This window comes from Cannabis sativa, chromosome 4 (assembly GCF_029168945.1).
Source record: "Cannabis sativa cultivar Pink pepper isolate KNU-18-1 chromosome 4, ASM2916894v1, whole genome shotgun sequence".
NCBI lineage: Eukaryota > Viridiplantae > Streptophyta > Magnoliopsida > Rosales > Cannabaceae > Cannabis > Cannabis sativa.
This window is the reverse complement of record NC_083604.1, coordinates 82,266,789-82,288,205: the sequence shown is the minus strand read 5'-3', so window position 1 is coordinate 82,288,205 and position 21,417 is coordinate 82,266,789. Positions and strand designations below refer to the sequence as shown.

The window sequence follows — 21,417 nt, the reverse complement described above, 5'->3', positions numbered from 1 at the left end:
TTGGCGATCTTCTCCTTGGGGGGTTATGCCTGTGCTAGATTCAAGAGCCTGAATGTGGGATTGGGTTACCTTTTTATGGAATCTTAAATCCAGAGGAGTTAATACTGATGAGTTGTTCCTCTATGCCTCGATTAAGGTAGATACGATTTAGAGGGCCCGCAACGACAAGGTACATAATAAATCAATGGGTAACATTAAACACTATATTGACTCTATTTTGTCTTGTTACACAGACTATGGCTCCTGCCTTCTTTCCCCTTCACAATCTGTTGGGACTCAGGCTTGGTCTCTGCCTTCGGAAGATTGGATTAAAATCAACTGCGATGTCAAAGTCGGAGGTGAGATTATGTGTTGTGGCGATTGCGAGAGATCATAATGAATCAATTTTGTGGGTGGTGGCAAAAAGATTACACTTCACTGACCCACTCACTAGAGAAGCTGCGACCTGTCTTTTAGCTATGGAGACAGCGGTCTCATTACATCATCCTTTTGTTTTAGTGGAGAATGATTCAGAGATTGTTAGCAATAACCTAAAAGGGGATGACTCTATTTGGGGGATTGAGAACTATGTGTGTCATTGTGCGTCATTGCAAGCTCATCTCTACTTTTATGACTAATTGTAATTTTTCTTGTATAACTATAAACTGTAACTACGCGGCTCATAATGTGGCCAAATGGGCATTTGTCAACAATGTTACGGGCATGGTATAGATATCTACTATACCTGTTAATATCTTTTGTAATGACCATAAAATTTAACTTCAATTTTATTTTATTTACAAATGTATTTTTCAAATAAATAAATAAATAAAAGATGTTTTGTGATGTAATTTATAAATTTGTCGCATAAATATTTAAATTAAGTAACATTATATATGTATTTTCTCCTCCACCTTCAACTTCTTCAACAACCCAAAAAAACGACACAAACAAAACAAAGAACAAGTAACAAAACGACAACGACGGGCGTTCAAATACTCAACTCTCTAGTCTCTAGTCTACACTCTCCATTTTCGGCGGGACCCGCGTATTGTGAATCATTCGTTTTTTCCAATAATACCCTCCACCAATGGCAGCCTCATTATATAAATTGGAGGTGTTCTTCCCGTTTTACCCTTTCCTTTTCAGCTCGGAAACAAAGAGAGCTTCCTCACTCTCATCCTTCCCTCCAAACAGGTTCTCTCTCTCTACAAAGATTTTCTCTCAGATCTGAGTTTTTTCTCTCACTTTCTCGGTTGAATCTTACAAATCTTTGTGTTTAGTTTATCTTGATTTTTGAAGTTATTAATTTCTGAACTTCATGAATGATTGTTTGCAGATAATTAATCAATCTCGAAGATCGTAATATTCGGGGTTTTGGAGTTCGATTAAGCTTGGAGAATATTGTGTCCTTATCAACTGTTTCAAGTTATGAATACTAGAAGGTTTGATTCAATTGTAGTATTAACTCTATATTTCTTTTTCATTTCTAGGTGAATCGGTATTTACTATTTGGTAACATAGTTATATTTGGATTTGTAAGACTAATTTAGATCTGTGAGTAAGCTTAACGGCCTTATTTATTAACTCGATCTGCATTTGTTTGTAAAATGAAATTTGTATGTTTTATGTTTAGTTCGAAGTTCAATTCTAATGTGTTTAGATTAGTATTGATTAGAACAATTATGTTTGATCGATTTTGGGTGCCTCCTGTTGGTCCCCGCAGAACAAGGAATGTTGAAGATATTTTATGTATGTATAATTTGGAAGTTGGTTTTGAGTGAAGGAATATTATGCTAGTCTTTTCGTATATTTTAGGGTTCTGTGAGAAGATTAACTTTCAAACTAATGTTTTCAAATGTAATTTGGGTGATATTCAAGGTATTAAAATGGTAAATGTTGATGCGTTAATGATTCTTTGATTTCTTCAGATTTTTCTGGATTTGTGTTCTTGTTGAACTGGGGATATTTCTTTTTTAGTAACCATTATGTTTTGTGTTCGTTAATAATGTTTTTGCGACCATTATGGCAATTGAATGAGACGAGATCTCTGTGTGCAGGGACATTCGTGGTAACAGAGCTGCTCTTTTTGATGGCATGGAGGAGGGTGGAATCAGAGCTTCATCATCATACTCCTCCCACGAAATCGATGAACATGATAACGAAAGGGCCATGGAAGGATTGCAAGACAGAGTTATTCTGCTGAAGAGAGTGAGTTTTTTCATATTTTTTCTGTTTCTTTTATTGGAAGAAGGGGCTTCTTTATTTTCCTCTTGTGTATATGTTAGATTCTTAGCTACAACTTTCATATCATTAAGATCATGATTTGACTTTGTTTGAATTGTTTAGATTCATTGGGAAAGAGTAATCTATGAAACTTTTTAAGTCCATTCATTTTCCTTGTCTCCTTTACTAACTCTAATTGCATAGGAATTGACATTGTAGAAATGCCAATGGTGAAACTTTGTTTACAATACTTCTCTCTTTTTTTTTTTTTTTGGTGAAACCGTAGTATTTGATTAAACTTTGTACATGTTTTTTCAGTCATAATAATTGACTTGAAATTCTGAAGGTTTAACAAGTAACGGAATGATGTTCAAAACAGAAAAAAAGAAAAAAGAAAAAGTAATGGAATGATGTTGTAGATTAGAATCTCTTCTGTTATTTCATGTATTCACGTCCAGATTTTCCTATTGTTTGTACTTTAGGAAATACTAACACATGTATTTTCAACAGTTGTCAGGTGATATCAACGAGGAAGTGGATAATCATAACCGCATGCTTGACCGGATGGTATGTAGTATGTACGACACCAACTTGTTTTTCTAATGTTTTACGGTGTTAGTATTGTTTACATTGTTACAATCTTGGCCTAGGGCAATGATATGGATTCGTCTAGGGGAGTGCTATCAGGAACCATGGATCGATTTAAGACGGTACTTATAGACTTATCATTAATCGAATTTTCATCAAAGTACTCTATTATGCTGTATCATTTATTTTTATTTTCCTGGGTGTTGTTTTCTCCTCAAGGTTTTCGAGACCAAATCAAGCCGGAGAATGTTTACGCTAGTGGCATCATTCGTGGTTGTTTTTCTAGTCATTTACTATCTCACCAGGTAAAATCCATATGATGAATTTGATGCACAACACAACTACTAGATTCATATTGAAGCTAAGTTGGAGAAGAAAAACCTTACCTCTTTTCTGTTTGCAAAAATCAATCTTTACCATCCTTGCTTGTAAGATAAATCATTCTGGCTTGGCATATGTAAAAAGGATATTTCACAATGTAATGAATGGATTTGAATGAATGCATAAAAAAAAAATTGGTATTGAGTTTTTTCTGCTCGTCTTCTCAACTCCCCCAAAGCAACCAATCCTTTTTACTTGGAGTGTTTTTGGTTGCTTTTTGACGCTGAAAATACAAGCATTAGTTTTTTGGTCAAATAGACAGGCTTATGTTTAAGGCAATTTTAATAAATTGATCATAAATTGTGCTTATGAAATTGATCATAAATTGTTTAAAGGTCTAACTAATGAGTCGAAAAATAGTCATGCCTGCAAATTCAATTGTCAGAAGAAGAATGGTATATATATTTTGTTGGCACAGTGATTAAAGTTACTTGAAGAGAATTCACGATGAAGACATAGGAACCTCTTAGACATTTCTAATGCAAGAAGATTTAAAATTTGTGCTAAATTTAGCACCGAAAATGATTATGTTATATTTGGCCTACTATTTACAATTGTGCTCTAAATATAAAATAAGTCAAAAAAATAATTAATTATATTAATAATTATTTAATATTCTTTTGAGTTTGTGTTATATTTGATTTTCTATTTACAATTGTGCTTCAATACATGCGATGTTAAATATGTTAAAAAAATAATTAACTATATTAATAATCATTTAATATTCTTTTGAAAATATATAAAACAATTTTTTTTGCTGGTTTATTGTTTAATTAAAGAAAATAGTATTTTTTATGAATTAAATTTGACACAAGATATTGTGTTAAATTTGGTATAACTTTTAACGTGTGTCAAATTTAACACATTTTTTAAAATATGGTTGGAATAGTAATTTTTTTATTTTTTTTAGAACTTTATTGACTCTTGCTGAACCAAATTCAATATTTTTCTCTCCAATTTGTCTCAGCAACCATATATACTCACAACTTAAGTTTTACTCTCTTTTTAATAGAGCCTAAAAAATAGTCACTCATTCAAGAGATCTGCAGTCATAAAAAATGAAAACCAAAAGTTTTTATGTTTATGAATTTGCTAATTCTACATTAATAAAACAAATTATATTTTAGAAAGGAAGGAAAATGTAAAAGGGAAATGCACCAGCCGGGAATCGAACCCGGGTCTGTACCGTGGCAGGGTACTATTCTACCACTAGACCACTGGTGCTTTTGATGCATATCCACTATAAATAACTATTTGATCAAATGAGTAATGTCAAAATTTCATCTCATTATGCTAAGCTAAGAGTTTATTCAAATAGAAAAGTACTTAATTTCCTCTCAATTTAACTATTTTATTGCGTTCATCTATATAATCTGAAATATCTAAACTTAAGCTTAGGTAAGTGAGAAAGAGAAAAGTTTAATTTTCTCAATTCAAAAGTTTTTTTAAAGGTTATATTACACATGAGTCCATGACTAACATAAAATATATATTAAAACTATTTATAGGTGATGTTTTAATATATATTTTATGTTATCAATGCCTTTTAGCATTTCTCAATATTTTATAAGTATATTTGTATATTATTTTAAGTATCTATTTCGATATTCAAATGAATTTTTTAATTTATTTTTTTTTTCCAATAATTACATTAATTTTTACATCACATAAAATCTCATTATTTATGACTATGAATTACACATACTTTCAATTGCATCTATGATTTTCTAAACACACATTTAAATGATACAATATTGATAGTAAACACGTGACTTGCACACGCGCTACTTATTCATGCATGTAATAGAAAACTTGACCTATATAATAAATGAGAAGTCTTAAGAGATATCTATGGTGCTTAAAATTCTTGTGAGATGTAGTATAATATTGTTATGAGAAATGCTAAAGGGCACTAGTGTCTAGTGGTGCCTACTACTCTCTTATGTTAATATCGTTATTGGTCCAACTTAGTATCGGGTCCCATATAGTTTAATATAATAGTTTTTAGGGAATATCGTAGTCAATCGCAACGAGACATGTCGAGAAGGTGCTAGGCACCACTGGTGCCTAATAGCAATGCTCTATTGTTATTGACATAATTTAATATCAAATTTTACTTATTTTATTTTAATAAAGATTATAGATAGGGCCGACCTTAGGTATAGGCAGCCTAAGCCTGCGCCTAGGGCCCACTCATTTTAGGGGTCCAAATAAAAAAAAATTACATTTTAAAAAATATACATATTTTTTTTAATAATTTTAAAAATACCATTTATCTTTATAGTAAGGGCTCAATTTTTTTTTTTTCGTTTATGACCCATTTCAACTCAAGATCGACCCTGATTATAGAGAACTACTAATTAATTATATGACGTTACCTCATAGGAGTGCTAGACATTTTAATGCCCCATAGCTGGAGTTGGCTCTAAGAATATATGGACTAAGAACGTTTAAATTTTAAGACTCTCACTTTTAAAAAAATATATATTGAAAAAGAATATTATAGAACTCGAACCCACAATCAAATTGTAAATATTTGTTATTTACAATTCACTTAATTATACTTAAATAAAATAGTCTAATAAGACATTTAATTTTTTATTTTGGATACCAATTAGTCATCCTATTTTTAATATCCATATGAATAACATATATTATATATATTTTTCACAATTTACATTCTAAATATTTCCTATTCTAAATATTGTGTCCCGACATGGAAAGCACGGAGGCTAGGCTAAGAGGTTCATTTCTTCATATATATTTATTATAATATTATATACTTCTTTTTTTTAAAAAAAAAAAATTGGGTTAATGTTTAAGTACTGTTTGTTGAATTAGTGAGCTCTATAATGTAATAATGTAAATATTGTGTCTGTAAAAAGAATTGCGTTAATATTTTGTTTAGTAATAGATATGAGTGTTATTGGAATTATGATAATTGTGTAATTTATATTTTTTCTGATTAATTAAAATTATTATAGTTATATTTAATTATAATTGCATATAATTAATATAAATTATTATCATAATATATAAAATTTGAATTAAAATAATTAAATATTAAATTTTTTAAATTAATATTTAATTGGATTTTTATTTATTTTTTAGTATCAAAATAAAATAAATAAATAAATAAAAATTAACAATATTAATAAAAAGAAAAATATTTAATATAGTGGCACTTTTTGTGTGTCACTATATCTCTAAAAATATTAATTAAAAAAAATAAGATATAGTGACACTTCATGTGTGTGGTTATTACTTTTTCAGTCTGACAAAACCTGACACTATATGTTTATAGTGACGCGCAGAAAATGAATGTAAAAAGTTTCAGTGACACGTGTGAAGTGTCACTAAAAACTATCTTTCCAGTCACCCTCATTAGTGACGCGCGTTGAAGTGTCACTATATACTTTTAGAGTTACTCAATATATGTCACTAAAACCCAATTTTCTAGTAGTGTAAAAACAATAGTGTGAATCCTAACCACAGGTCTATACATAGAGCATGGTCATAATAAATATTTTTGTGAATATTATTGTGGAAGTTTCGTTTTGGCTCCAAAAGACATATGATATGAATGTTTTAAAATTATTAATTAGCTTGGCCGGCAAGGCAAGATCTTATATTACTTATATATATATATAGTAACACCAAATAATATATTAACGTACGTGATTTTTATTTTTATTTTTTTAATATTTCTGAATTAATATTACAACTTACAATAGTACCGAGTCAATATTGCAATATATAAGTATTATATTTCTGAGGATTAATAATAATAATACTTACAAATTATTAATTTCATGCATAAATATAAGATTTTTAGATATTGAAATCTCTTTTATGTTGTAAATTAAACTCTCTATATATATCTAGACTATATATATATATATAGAGTACTTGAGCTGATGATGATTTTCATATATAAGCAACATTACATTAGCGCAGTACATATTAATTAATTCTAAGAACAAATGATAATTGTGATTCAAATTAATTAAATTGTATAAATAATTTAAATTGATATATATGCGGACTTATATATGAATGCGTATATATAGTACCCCTTCAATGCATAAAGATATATATATGGTTAATTTAATAGAATGTGGAACTTAAATAATATATTATCTTGACATGGAAAAGTATATATATACATCATGACTAGCTAGCTTTAACATATATATTCATTTCCAATTGATTAATAATTTTGGCTTAATTATTGAAGTTTTGAATTAGCTGAGAAATATCATATCATAGCAGGTCGAGGCATATTGGTGAGCCCTCAAAACCCAGAAATTCTCAGAAAAGAATAAGCTATATGTTAGTGACTAATTAAAAAAAAAATACTAACACATAACATATGTATGTTAAAAAATCTAATTAATTATACTAATTAGTAATTAAAAATTAATCCATATATTGTTACTAAAAAGTAATCATCAAAATTGAATAAATCTTAAAATAATATTGTTTTAGACAAAAACCATAATCAAATTGTTAATCACTTAAATTAATTAGATATACTAATAATTAATAAACAATTGAAAAAAAAAGGATTAGGTTTATTATATACCTTAACTACTACTACTACTAATTAATTAACAACACATATAATTAATAATATCTATATATAAAAAACACATATAATAATAAATAAATAAATAAATATATTAATTAATTAAACAAAAATACTAGCTAGTAATACTTATGATGATAGCCAAGTCGAAGCTCCAAATCTAGTACTTCAACATCATCTTCTTCTTGATCATGAACACAAGTACTTATTATTTTCTCTTTATTATTATTATAATTATTAATTCCCAAACTCAAATACTCATGAAAATCAAGACCCTTATCCTTGGGTGTTGTTACCACATGATCAAATAAATTACCCTTATTAATTTGATGGTAATTTACATTTATACCCTCATCATGATGATCCGAGGATGAGTTTGCAAAATACTCATGTAGTGGTAGAAGTTGTGGTGGTGGTGTAGTACTACAACAACTTTGATTAATTGCAAGAAAGGTCCTCAAATTAGTACTAGTATTAATAGTAGTAATCTCCTCTTGATGGTGATCATCTCCTAATAATAATAACTTTTTATTATTATGATTGTTATTATTATTATTATTAGGCGATGATCTTCTCTGTTTGCGATGAATATTCATGTGTCCGCCTAGGGCTTGTGCTGTTGTGAAGCCTCTTTTACAAAATACACACTCGTACCAACGATGATTATTATTGTTATTATTATTACCTGTTCCAACGTTAACTGTAACAACGTTGTTTTGCTCTTCCAGAATTTCGTGATCATGATGATGATTTGTCGTTGTTTCCTCACTACTCGATGATGATATTGATGATGAGCTTATCAATTTCGATTGATGATCATCATGATCATGATCTCCCATATGTATATATGTTATTGAAAAGGAAAAAAATTAAAAGGGAAAGGAAAAATTATTGAAAAGAGAAATTTATAATTGTAATGAATGAAGAAGAAGAAGAAGAAATAGGGATATAATCTAATGATAGTTTTGGAGTGAAAAGGGAATAATTATTAATAGAGAGAAAGAAAGAGAGAGATAGTAGTGATGAAGAAGATTTCCAAACAAGTCCTCATAATTATTTTAATTTATATATATTTTTAATTAACTATAGCCGGCTATAGATATATACCTTCTAGTACTACACCAATATAAGTCATATCTTATATAATAATATATACATAGACACACATTATTATTCTTTTTATTTTTATGTCTCCAATTTCAGCTTTTGTTGCTTTCATATACATCTAGTTTTCTTTGTATTTTGTCTTCTCTCTATGTATGTACATATTAATAAGTCAATATATAAGTAACTTATTAATTTAAAATTACTCTATCATATTTGGAGTTGGAACTCTATCATATGTAAATATATATATTACAAATATAAACAAATGTGATTTGGTGTAATGAAATATATATGTAATTACTAAAGCTTTCTATATTTTAAATATTGTTATATATACATTTTATAATTACTAACTAGTTTAGAAAAATTAAGTATATATGTAATGACTAAAGCTTTTCTATATTAAATATTATAATATATACATTTTTATAATTACTAACTAATTTATAAATGAAGATAATATATAATAGAATTTTTTACCTTCACACTTATTTTTAATATAATTATCAAAAATAACTTCATCAAATATGAATAATATTTTTATTTGTTTAATATGTTTGCTATGACAGAAATCTTTTCTTTGTTACTGAAATGAAAGTTATATATGAGGGAATTTCATATTCATATTCATACCCTTTAATTAAACGATTCAAGTAGTAGATTATTGCGTCGATTACTAATGTCTAGTTTATCGTAAATTCTTAAATGATTCAAATTGTTATACATGTACATAGAAGAAGAAAAGAAAAGATAAAAAAAAAAGTGTGATTCCCATTTTCCACAATCATGAAGTATGTAAATAAAGATTTTTTTGTACAATAAAGAATGTATATTGTGATTGATGTGTATAGTGTGAGAGGAAATATGAAGGAAACTTCGTTAGTGAGCAAAACTAAGCTTGGAAACATATGTTTTTTTGTAGCTTATTATTTGTCTTTAACCATTAAAAGCTTATATCTTTTTATTTATTTTTTATTATATACATAATCAATAAATTAATTAAGCTTTTATGTCACTACCTACATCACTCTACATCACTCAAACAATTTACCCTATACACTATAAATTATTATTTATTTTTATAATTAATATAGTGATAATTAATTGGGTAACTATTATTTCAGATATTTTGTATTTTTAGAAAATTTATTAATTGATCTTTTATTTTATTAAATAATAAGTTAAATTTTATTTTAATTTTTTATTAAAATAAATTTAATAACAACTCGATCTCAAAATGTTATTACAAGACTAAATACATTTCTTACAACTGTTTTGTATTGAAAACTTTCTTCAAATTGATTATATTAAAAAAATAATTATTAAAAATTGAATTAAGAGTTTTATTTTGTAATATTTTAAAAAATATAATGTCTAATTTATCATTTAACAAATCAAAAGTTGGAGAATGGTATTAATTCTAATCAATTAACCAATTGATTATATGCTTTGTTACCTAATAATGTGGATATGATCTCTATATATCTTGTTGGGTAATATGTATTCATGTTCACATATATACTTACTTAACCCTTACGTTATCTATATTTTTTTAATTAATTTCATTTGTAACGTAGTTGTACAACTAATTAACTTGTTAATTAATAATAATTACTACATATCCACCATTCTGTTTTTATATGTATGTCTTCTACGTATAAATATATAATAATATTTTTTTAATAGTAAATATATATATACACACGAGATTTATCATAAATTAAAAATTTTAAATAAGTTAGGATCAACGTCAAAAAATATTCAAACAATATGTATATACTAATTACATGCATGTATAAATTGTTTGAACTTTAATTTTGACACTTTAAATACACGTTTGGGAACAATTATAAAAATTAGTTTTTTGATTAATTAATCAATCAAAAACTGTGAAGAAACTACAACATTTTGCTAAATAAAATTTAAAAAACAAAAAAACGAAAAGATTACCGAGCAATCACTAAATTATTGGATTTTTTTTGTTGGATATTTATACGTAATTAACTACAATATATATTATCATTACAAAAATCACAATTTATCGGTATATTAATAAAAATTGCAGTTGCGCCCATGCCAAGAAATGGTTTGTACTTTGTATCAACCGATATTTTTTTTTATATAATAATATTAAATGTTTAACCAAATGGAATTTAAAATAATACATTACAAGTTAAGTTGATTTATAAAAAAAAAATATATTTATGTTTGATCTAATTGTAAATAAAACTTTTATTGGATATTAAGTAACCCCGAAAAAAATTAATTTTTATAGTTGATTTCGTTCAAATTATTAGAGTAATTAATAGTACTATTTTATTTTCATAAATGTATAGTGAATTACATTCGTATAAATAATATTTATTTTAGCACAAAATTTAGCTAAATATATTTGTTGTATGATAGGACTTAATAATATTTTAATATATAGATTGGGAAGATCTATCTTTTTACTTTTAATAAATGTAATCAATTTCCATTTTTAATGAAAGGATCATTTCCTTATAAAAAAAGAAAGATAAGAGAGTTTTAAGGTAGGGTCAGCTAGAGAAGAATTTAGAGGATTTTGACCAAACATATAATTGGCTTGATTGGTCACCATTCACAGAGACAATGTCAATGGATGAGGTGAGTTCTACTACAATATAATATATATATAACCATTAAATTACAATTAAAGCCTATAATTATGTATATCTCTCTAATGGTAATACCAAATCACTTATCATATATCTTTTCTTTTCACCATGGTCCATATATGTGTCTATAATTGATGTATTACAAGATACTATAATTATAATTATTTTCGATTTTGTATTTTGTAAAAGTTATATTGATTGGACTTTCTATTTTATTAAATGACAAATTAGAGTGTATTTTCTAAAATAGTATAAATTAGTACCTTGGCTAATTTTTGTGAAAATAAACTTAACTATAATCTGATCTAGATGTATTATGATAAGACTAGTTACATTTTTCTACGACTACACACCAAACATGTTTTCGGGTTTCAGGTATGAGAGAAGTGCATTTTTCAGGTTTCGAGTTCAGGTGGGTAAGGGTCGGGTGGGGCAGGTTCAGATGGGCTAAGGGCCAAGTTCGAATTGGACTAGGCCAACCAAAATGGGCTTTCTTTAATTTTTTTTTTGAAAAATATCACTTTTGTACATTTTTTTTCATAGAAATACCCAAATTTCAACAGTTTTTTCTCTTTAACAAACCTTCCCTTTTGGCTTCTTTTAATCTTTATAAGTTCTAATAATAAAATAAAAGCCTTACTCCTTACTACTTTTAATTTAGGGATTATATATATCATAACTTGTGGCCAATATATATATGTATTGATTTGCAACAAGCACGAAATTTATTAAAATTGCTCTCCCAACACAGGAGAGATTCCATACATACTCGTGCAATCATCAACATCTCACATTAAAATAATCAATCATTGTTTACCTCAAAATTAAAATATAAAAAATTCACTATGAAATTATATATAGTGGTAAAAATTAGAGGTAAATTTGATTAATTTATTAATGAAAGTGGTATTTTTCAACCTCCCCTAAATATATCGATCTTTGTGCTCAATGTTATATATACATGCTAGGTAGTTATAATTTTATTACATATTAGAAATTTCATTATCAAAAGCAAAAATAAAATAAAATAAAATATTAGAGGAAGTGTAAATGTAAATGTAAGCTTATATATCCCATGATGATGATGACGTGCGCCGACTAGAGAGAGTACATATAAATATAAATATAGGTATAGGGTTTACTTTATTTTATATATGTATATGATATCCCATGCCCATGCTCTTCTTCTTAAATTTCTTTCACAAAAATATACAGTCTTCAAGTTTTACAGGTTATGTTTTTGTTTGGTCCCCAAAATGTCTATTAATAATTTTTCAGGATTATATGAATATATATTAAAGAAAGTGTGTTGTGTTGTGTAAGTGTTATGATCATGAATGCACTTTTGTGTCATTTAATACACTTTTAGTTGACATTGAATATCTCATATATATATATATATATATAGTGTCACCTATATATTTAAGGAAATGCCATCATTATATATATACATACATAATGCTGGAACCGACTAGCTAGGGAACATGCAACAACCTCAGATTTTGGGAAACACACAAAATTATATATTCTATATTATATATATATATATATATATATATAGGGAGTAGAGGGAGTATAGATCTCATTTTGTCCCACCAAAAAATGTATTTAGTAATTTATTTTTATAAGTGTGTTAGATTATGATAGGGTTGTAATTTAATCGGCACCGCTATTAAGCTAAGTACTGGTCGTGAAATATAGTAGGTCATAAGAAAAAAAAAATTGAAACAATAAAAAATGTGATATTTTTTAAAATTAGTATAAAAAAATATAATTTTAAAAAGAAAATTTTTTTAGGTCCTTAAATTAAGTGGGCCCTAGGCACAAGTCTAAGCCTTTATGCTTAAGATGAGGCCTGATTACATTAAATTATGAGGAAATTACACTCTATACCCTTTTTATATTGTCCTCTTTTATTTTTGTTTTCTTTTTTAAAATCTATCATTTTTACCTCTTTTTTTAAACATTGTACTAATTTTGCCCCTGTCACTTCAAGATACTCTCCATGTGATTCTCTTATGTAAGGATATTTTGGGTACAATACATATAAAAAGAGGTATGTTTCAAATAAATATAAAATTAGAGGTAAATTTGATTAATTGATCATGAATAAAAAATGCATTTTTCAACTTACCCCTTAAATTATTTAGAGTGTATTTAATTTTAGTGAGAGTTATTTTTATTGAGTAATTATAGGCATCAATTTATAATTAACGGACAATATAAAAAACCTTTTGTAGTAGAGTGATCATGATCAAAATAATATGTTCATACTATATAGCAAGTCATTTTTTATCCAATCTATCATTTATTAAAATTGAGATTTAAAACTAGTGTTACATGCATGCATGTCATTGTGTGTAATATTTTATTTTTATGTAAATATTAAAAACTAAGCTATATATATTGATGTAGACATAATTGAGTCAATATAATAGGCTGCAAATATTCTTTGGATGATTTGTTATTAATCATGGGATAATTAGTAGGATGATGACATTTCTTTATGCTATTAATTAATTAAAAGACATACATACAATTCTGTATTAATCATTAATTAGTAATGACTATGCATGCATGCATGGGATTAATTAGCTATAATAATTAATATATATGAATTATTATTATATGTAATATAATCTAACCTGGTTTTGTATAATGATTGTACTTCATGCTTTTTTCTATCTATAATTTCCAAGAAAGTGATTAAGAATATATTGTAATAATGAGGCATATATAAATATATAATATATATAAAGAAAAAAAAACAATGGTTTCCGAAAATGGCAATATTTTTGCAGTTTCTACTTTGTAGAGAATAATCACAATAATGGAGATACACAATCTTACATCATCAAATATACACTCTTAAATATATATATTATATATATAAAGTGACTAATTTATGATTTCCAATACCAACACTTAATTTGATGATGATGATGATTGATGATGTAAATCTCTCAGGGTTCTCTGATTCAGTCAAGCCCTATAAGAAATAAGAATATATGTCATTAATTTAAGAAAATTAACATGAGATTTACTATAATGTATAATATAAATCTAATATGACTAATAAACCAATAATCAAGTTATCTTAATATATATATAGTTATAATTAAGCAAAGGGACACATGCAAACACCCAAACTCCTATTGGGCACAAGAATATTAGACATGTACTTAAGACCCGTCTAGCTAAGAACCAAAATTTTTTTTCTCATTTTTTTAAATTACACATTTTTTTATTAATTTTAAAAAAAGATCCAACTATATTTTATTTTCAATGACGCACTATATTTCAAGGTCGGTCTTGGAAACCCCTTATTATTACTTATAATGTTAAATAAAAACCAACCATTTAAAATTATATACATACATATAGAAATTAAAATGATATATAATATATATAATTGAAGTATTAATTATTATAAGCTAAGACTATATATAATTATATGCCATATTAATAAATTATAATATTCATACCAATTTATAGCTATAGACGAAGCTCCAAATCCAGCACATCATCATTCTCCTTTAGATCATGACCTTTGAGCAAACCCAACTCCAATTCCAAGTCTAACCTAACATTATTAATATTTTCTGTAGTACTAGTAATATTCCTCATCATCAATTTCTTCAAGTAGTCATCTTCTTGTTGTTGATCTAAACATTGTTGCAAGCGGTCATCAATAGAAAGAGAATGAGAATAAGAATAAGAATTTGTAAAAGGAACAACACAGTTGTTTTGATCAGCTTTGAAGTTCATCATGAATATCGATTTCTTATTTTGCTTGTATAAAGTAGACGATGATGAATAATGTGATGGTAATAATGAAGAAGGTGATGGTGATGATGAAGATGAAGACAAATTATTAGGGCTAGGGTTAAGGTCTGGGTTTGGATAAATATTAGGGTTTGAGTTAGGGCTAGGGCTAGGGTTCGGGCTTGGATAAATATTAGGGTTTGAGTTATTAGGGTTAGGGTTAGGGTTTGAAGAATGTTGTGGTGCATTATTAATGGAGGTGGGAGGAGGAGGAGGTAAGAGTCTTAACCTAGCTCTCTCTCTTCTATGAACATTCATATGACCACCAAGAGCTTGAGCTGACTTAAATTGTCTTTTGCAAAAGCTACATGAATAGTTCTTAATTACACTACTAATACCCCATGGTAAAGATGATGATGAAATCTCATGATGATCATAAGAATTATTATTCATGATCATCAAGTGATCACTACTACTATTCATCTTCATCCTCCATTTGTCTTTGATCATCATCATTTGAGAGAGAGAGAGAGAGAGAGAGAGAGAGAGAGAGAGAGAGAGAGAGAGAGAGAGAGAGAGAGAGAGAGAGAGAGAGAGAGAGAGAGAGAGAGAGAGAGAAGAAAGAAGAAGAAGAAGTATATAGTGATTAGTCATCATCATATATATATATATATATTTGAAGATGGTATACCCCATGCCAAGCTATACTATTTAGGGCTTGTTATTGAGAAATGAAATGGGAGAAAACTAAAAAGGTCATACTCTATACTTTTTACCATATTGAGAGGATATATATATATATACACACATATATAACAAGTAGACATATGTTGTATATATTTATATAATACATGAGTATATAAATTTAATATTGTTATTGATATGTCAAGGATCAATTTAACTTTTATATAATATATATTCATATTTTTCATTAGATGATCACTCTCTGAATAAATATGTATAGAGATATATGAATTTCTAAGCATGCATGTTTTTGTCAATATAATATATAATATATTTTATATAGCATGCGAAATGGAGTCTTCATCACTTTCCCATAAATATAGGTTATTATACATATGTATTGATGCATATTTGGAGAATAATAAGAGTACGGTATACATGTATATAAGTAGTCTTGGAAGTAGTACTTAATTTATAATCAATTAATATATATCACGTACTCATATAAATATCTTTATAATATTATTAATTCTAGCTAGTAAGTAAATGTCGGTATATCTTTAATTACCAGTCTTCATTTCCAATATATAGAGATTATGAACCTATTTAATCCAAAGATTATTTTGTTTGGAAGCTATGGCCTACACATATTTTTAATCATTGCAACATTCTAAGTAATAATATCTTGTAATATAACCCTCATGTTGATTTTGAAGTATACAGATTGCTCAGATAACACTACTGCATTTCCACTAAAAATCCCACCAAATAGTATTAATTTTTTTACAAAATCTTCTTTCGAAGAATCATTATTTGAGATCAGTAAGTCGGTATTGCTATCAACACTGAGTTGATCAATGTAGCACGACCATCAAATGAAAAATTCTTCAAACTCCATAAACGCACTCTCGCTGAACCCAGGGCCGGCCCTGAGCATAGGCGGACTAGGCTTGGAGGAAATTACACTCTATACTCTTTTTATATTGTCATCTTTTATTCTTACCCTCTTTTTTAAAGTCTATCATTTTTATCTCTTTTTTAAACATTGTACCAATTTTGCCCCTATCACTTCAAGATATTCTCCATGTGACTCTCTTATGTTAGGGTATTTTGAGTACAATACATATAAAAAGAGGTATGTTTCAATTAAATATAAAATTAGAGGTAAATTTGATTAATTAATTAATAAAAGTGGTATTTTTCAACTTACCCCCTAGGCCTGTGCCTAGGGCCCACCTAGCTCAGGGGCCAAAAAAAAATTATCCCCTTTTAAAATTACACATTTTTTTTTATAAATTTTAAAAAATACCATTTTTTTTAAATGAGGGCCCAAAATTATTTTTTTCTCTATGGCCCACTAAATTTCAGGGCCAGCCCTGGGTGAACCATCTTCTAATCAAAATCTCACAATCCATCTTCAAAATACAATTTGCATAAATCGGAGCCCCTAGATATTTAAATAATAGACTATCCCGTGAGTATCCAGAAGCATCAAGAATTCTTTGCACTTCTTGCTTGTCCATACCACAATAATAAATCACGAATTTCGATTCATTATGAAACTAAAGTTTCAGAAGAGCTTTAAGCCTTGAAGCATAACATAAATTGACTTGAAATTTCCATGAAAAAATAATAGCGCATCATCTGCAAAATACAAATGATTAAGCGCTAAATTTTTAAACCTGTCATGAAACTTGAAATCTGATCCAAATTCAAAATAGATACTCTACCCTAACATAAGTGGAGACATGAGATTTATATTAACGACTATTAGCAATATAGTAAGAATAAGAATAACATAATTATGGTCCTAGTATTTGAGGGTTTCTTTTTAAGAAATTCAAATTGAGTTTCAAATATAATAATAAATAAACAAGATTTAATATGTAAATAAGAATGCATTATATGAAGAGTATAATTGATTAAAAAAAAACTCTCTATAATGCAAAAAAACAAATAAATGAAGTACTAGAACAAATTTTTTCGGTATAAATTTAATTGAATAGAGAAAGAAAACAAATGTTATTGTTAAAAATATTAGTACACCCTCCAGTCCAATTCCAAAGGATTGTTTAGGTATAACTATTATTTATTTCGACATTCATAATAATTTTTAGTGTAATTTTTTTTACTTTTATAATTGTATACACTATAATTATTTAAGATGATTTATAGATTTTGAGAAGAAAAAAAAAATTGAATAGTTTATAATATGCTCAAAATTTAAAAAGTTAAGTTATATTATAATATTAATTTTCGAAATAATTTTATAAGTTACCAAAATATATTTTAAATAATAAAATATCACTTAACAATTTATATCTCAAATAATATGATCTTAAAATAAAACTTTTAATTCACTTTTGAAAAATCCAAGAAAATAGGACTTTAGAACTATTTTCATTTTGGGCATATTAGGTCAAAACAAAACTAAGAATTGATCAAAGACAGTTGGAAGACTTTGTGTTTGTTCTTATATTAAGTGGTTAAAAAGGAACGAAGTGTTCACAAACAGATTTCATTTCACAAAGGAGAAGACCAAATAAGGATAATGAAACTATTCATCATCTTTAATAAGTTTTTTTCTGAAGAAAATAAAAACAATTGAGTAAGAGAAACTTAAGACACCAATGATTATTTTAAGCATTGTAATAACAAATCATAATATCATCATTTTGCTATAGTGCCCTTGTTAGTTGTAGAAATTACAATCGAGGCCCCTAGCTTAATTCATCATCTTTAATGAGTTTTCTCTAAGTAAAACAAAAACAATTGTATAAGAGATACTTGGACACCAATGGTTATTTTTGGCCATGTAGAAGGAGAAAAAAAAGAAAAGAAAAAAAATCATAATATCATCATTTTACTATAGTGCCCTTGTTAATTATATAAATTACCCTTGAGACCCCAAGCTTAATTATGATAACTTACAAGTATTGGAGCTAAATGGGAAAAGTGACTTGCTCAAACCTTCTTTGATTGTTCTAGAGTAGACTACTTTACCAACCTTTAATAGTACTAAATTTACTTAACAAATTTGACTCACTTTTAGAGATAGATATAACTAAGCTAATCACTCTATATTAGTCTCTAATATAATGAATAAAATCAACTCAATTATTGTTAAAAATAAAAATCAAATCTTTACAAAACATAATAACTTGATGAACCAGAAAATATGTAAAACATGAAAAACAAAACAAAAAGACAACAAACACAAATATAGGACACTGATTTCATAGACCATCACAACCAATTGACTAGTCTAAACCAATTGGGCTTTGTTCGAGGAAAAGGGTGTGTGAGTTGATCACTTTGAAGGACAAAGGCCACTCCTTTATCAAACTAGTGCCAGCTGCTTCAACAATTCTTAAAAAGCAAAATTGTATATCATTATTATTATTCAAAAACTCAAACTTTAGCTCCTCACCTAAACTTCCCTTTTCTTTTTTTCTCTCTAAAATACCAAAAACCAAGCAAAAATGGTGGCCCGACTGACCCCACCAACACCCCTCCCAATCAAAAAAGCTTCTTTTTCTCTTTACTTAGTTTAATGGACTTCCTAATTTATTTAAACAAACAACTATCATCATTTACCTTCTTCATACCTTTCATTTGAAATTTGTGCACTTAAGGATGCTTCCTCTTCCTCCTCCACCTTCGTCTCGGTCCCCCTCTCTTTCTCCTTCTCTTTCTTCTTCTTCTTCGAGTTCTCGGCCACTGCAGCCACCACCTCAGAAACATGCCCAACAATTAGCTCTAAACCAAGTTAGCATATCAATGCAAGAGATGAATAGTGAAAGTAGAACTAGCAAAACACCACCGGATACTCACATCATGTCTTCCATAAAGCAACCGATACTCAGACAAGCTGTGAGCAGCAATGACCGAGCAACCCCATCACCAAATATCTTCATCAAGGCATCTATACAGGAGCCAATTCTCAGGCACACTCAACCCCGACGAACCAATCCACTTGTATGGTTTGGTGCTATTCTCTGTCTAGTATTTAGTCTTCTTCTCATTTTCTTTGGAATAGCAACTTTGATAGTTTACCTTGTTGTTAAACCGAAAATACCATTATTTGACACCCCAAACGCACGCCTTAACACCATCTACTTCGACGCACCAGATTATTTCAACGGCGATTTTGCTGTCCTTGCAAATTTCACCAACCCAAATAGGAAACTCGACATAAGGTTTGAGTTTGTGGATGTAGAGCTTTACTTTGCTGACAGGCTCATATCAAGACAAGCTCTTCAGCCTTTCACTCAAAGACCTCGAGAGACAAGGCTTGAAGCAATTCACCTCATATCAAGCTTGGTTTACTTGCCTCTAAATCACGCCCTGGAACTTCGAACACAAGTACAGAGCAACAAAGTCAGCTACAATATAAGAGGGACTTTTAAAGTGAGAGCAACTCTTGGTATGATACATGTTACTTACTGGTTACATAGTAGATGCCAATTGCAGATGACAGGACCACCAACCGGTATTTTAGTTGCCCGAAATTGCAGAACAAAGAGATGAAGAAGAAGAAGGTTGTTATATGATTATCTTCTTCCTCCACTTTCTTTCTTCTTGTTCTTATAGTATGCAAGATTTTATGTATACATGTTTGAACTCTATAGATATATCTATATATATACAACATTTTTTTTCGATTTCAAAGAGAAAAAAAAACCATTTTTCAGAACAATTTGGCATTTCCAACATTTAAAAATCCTTTTTTCTAGCATGGAATTCTCTCATTGTTTTCAGTTTTCATTTCTTTCTACAAGCTTAGTGTGACAGTCAATAGTTCAGTGATCTGTAAAGAGATATATCAGGTAAGTTGTGCAATCTCATACCGCTTAAGGAAGGTCAAATATAATGATTCTGAAACTGTGTAGGTATGTGACTGCATAATTGAAAAGGGCTTAAATGGATTGATTAGTACTACCTATATCAACAAGGTGCATCTTGTTTTCTAGTAGCTCATCACGAAAGAATTTCACAGTTAAGCATGCTTGACCTAAGTAATTTGTGTGACCTCTTAGAAAGTTTTCCCAAGAAGAGGCTTGAAGCGGGGGACATTACACTTAGTGAGAAGGAAGCCATACATGGACTAATCAAAGACCAGAGTATGTTACAATCAGCAAAAGAGAAAAAGAAGAAGAAAACATAAAGTGGGGGGTGGGCACCACCACCAACTTAAAAAAAGAAAAAGAAAAACCATTATCCAAGACTTTAAATTATAAAACATACATTAATTTCCTAAGTACTATTGCTCAAATCATAGAAAAGGTTAGTAAGTGATATCCTTGTCATGTCACTTATAAATTTTTATTTCGATGCCTAATTCAATTTTGCATTCCACTATAACAAAAAAAAACAAAAGACTTTAATTTCATCAAAATAATTCACTCAAATAATAGCTTCCATCCAAACAAACAAAACAAATGAGAATTTTCAGCTGCA

The 21,417-nt window shown here is 28.2% G+C and overlaps 4 protein-coding genes and 1 non-coding gene across 7 annotated transcripts; 2 read left to right on the top strand and 3 right to left on the bottom strand.

Annotated features, from left to right (window-relative positions):
* Window positions 1-1,031: 1,031 nt before the first annotated feature.
* LOC115715168 (bet1-like SNARE 1-1) lies at window positions 1,032-3,324 on the top strand. Of its 3 annotated transcripts, XM_030643989.2 has the most exons (6): window positions 1,034-1,176; window positions 1,319-1,424; window positions 2,040-2,190; window positions 2,716-2,772; window positions 2,856-2,915; window positions 3,013-3,324. In XM_030643989.2, exons 2-6 carry the CDS (start codon window positions 1,411-1,413, stop codon window positions 3,100-3,102), a joined length of 372 nt encoding a protein of 123 aa, XP_030499849.2. In that variant the 5' UTR covers window positions 1,034-1,176; window positions 1,319-1,410; the 3' UTR covers window positions 3,103-3,324. The 3 variants fall into 3 exon arrangements, with proteins under 3 accessions (XP_060970731.1, XP_030499849.2, XP_060970732.1); XM_061114748.1 differs by having other exon boundaries at window positions 1,032-1,176; window positions 2,856-3,324; XM_061114749.1 differs by having other exon boundaries at window positions 1,170-1,234; window positions 2,856-3,324.
* Window positions 3,325-4,327: 1,003 nt separating this feature from the next.
* TRNAG-GCC (transfer RNA glycine (anticodon GCC)) lies at window positions 4,328-4,398 on the bottom strand. Its single transcript has one exon. It is a non-coding gene; the product is annotated as a tRNA-Gly (tRNA).
* Window positions 4,399-7,595: 3,197 nt separating this feature from the next.
* Window positions 7,596-8,927, bottom strand: LOC115713904 (transcriptional regulator TAC1). The gene has a single exon (XM_030642384.2). It carries the CDS (start codon window positions 8,599-8,601, stop codon window positions 7,882-7,884), a length of 720 nt encoding a protein of 239 aa, XP_030498244.2. The 5' UTR covers window positions 8,602-8,927; the 3' UTR covers window positions 7,596-7,881.
* A 5,336-nt stretch (window positions 8,928-14,263) lies between these two features.
* LOC115713903 (zinc finger protein 11) lies at window positions 14,264-15,969 on the bottom strand. Its single transcript, XM_061114745.1, has 2 exons — window positions 14,994-15,969; window positions 14,264-14,497 (listed from the first exon to the last, which is right to left on the bottom strand). Exon 1 carries the CDS (start codon window positions 15,967-15,969, stop codon window positions 15,004-15,006), a length of 966 nt encoding a protein of 321 aa, XP_060970728.1. The 3' UTR covers window positions 14,264-14,497; window positions 14,994-15,003.
* Window positions 15,970-19,593: 3,624 nt separating this feature from the next.
* On the top strand, window positions 19,594-21,171 carry LOC115713022 (uncharacterized). Its single transcript, XM_061114741.1, has 2 exons — window positions 19,594-20,498; window positions 20,997-21,171. Exon 1 carries the CDS (start codon window positions 19,594-19,596, stop codon window positions 20,485-20,487), a length of 894 nt encoding a protein of 297 aa, XP_060970724.1. The 3' UTR covers window positions 20,488-20,498; window positions 20,997-21,171.
* Window positions 21,172-21,417: the final 246 nt, after the last annotated feature.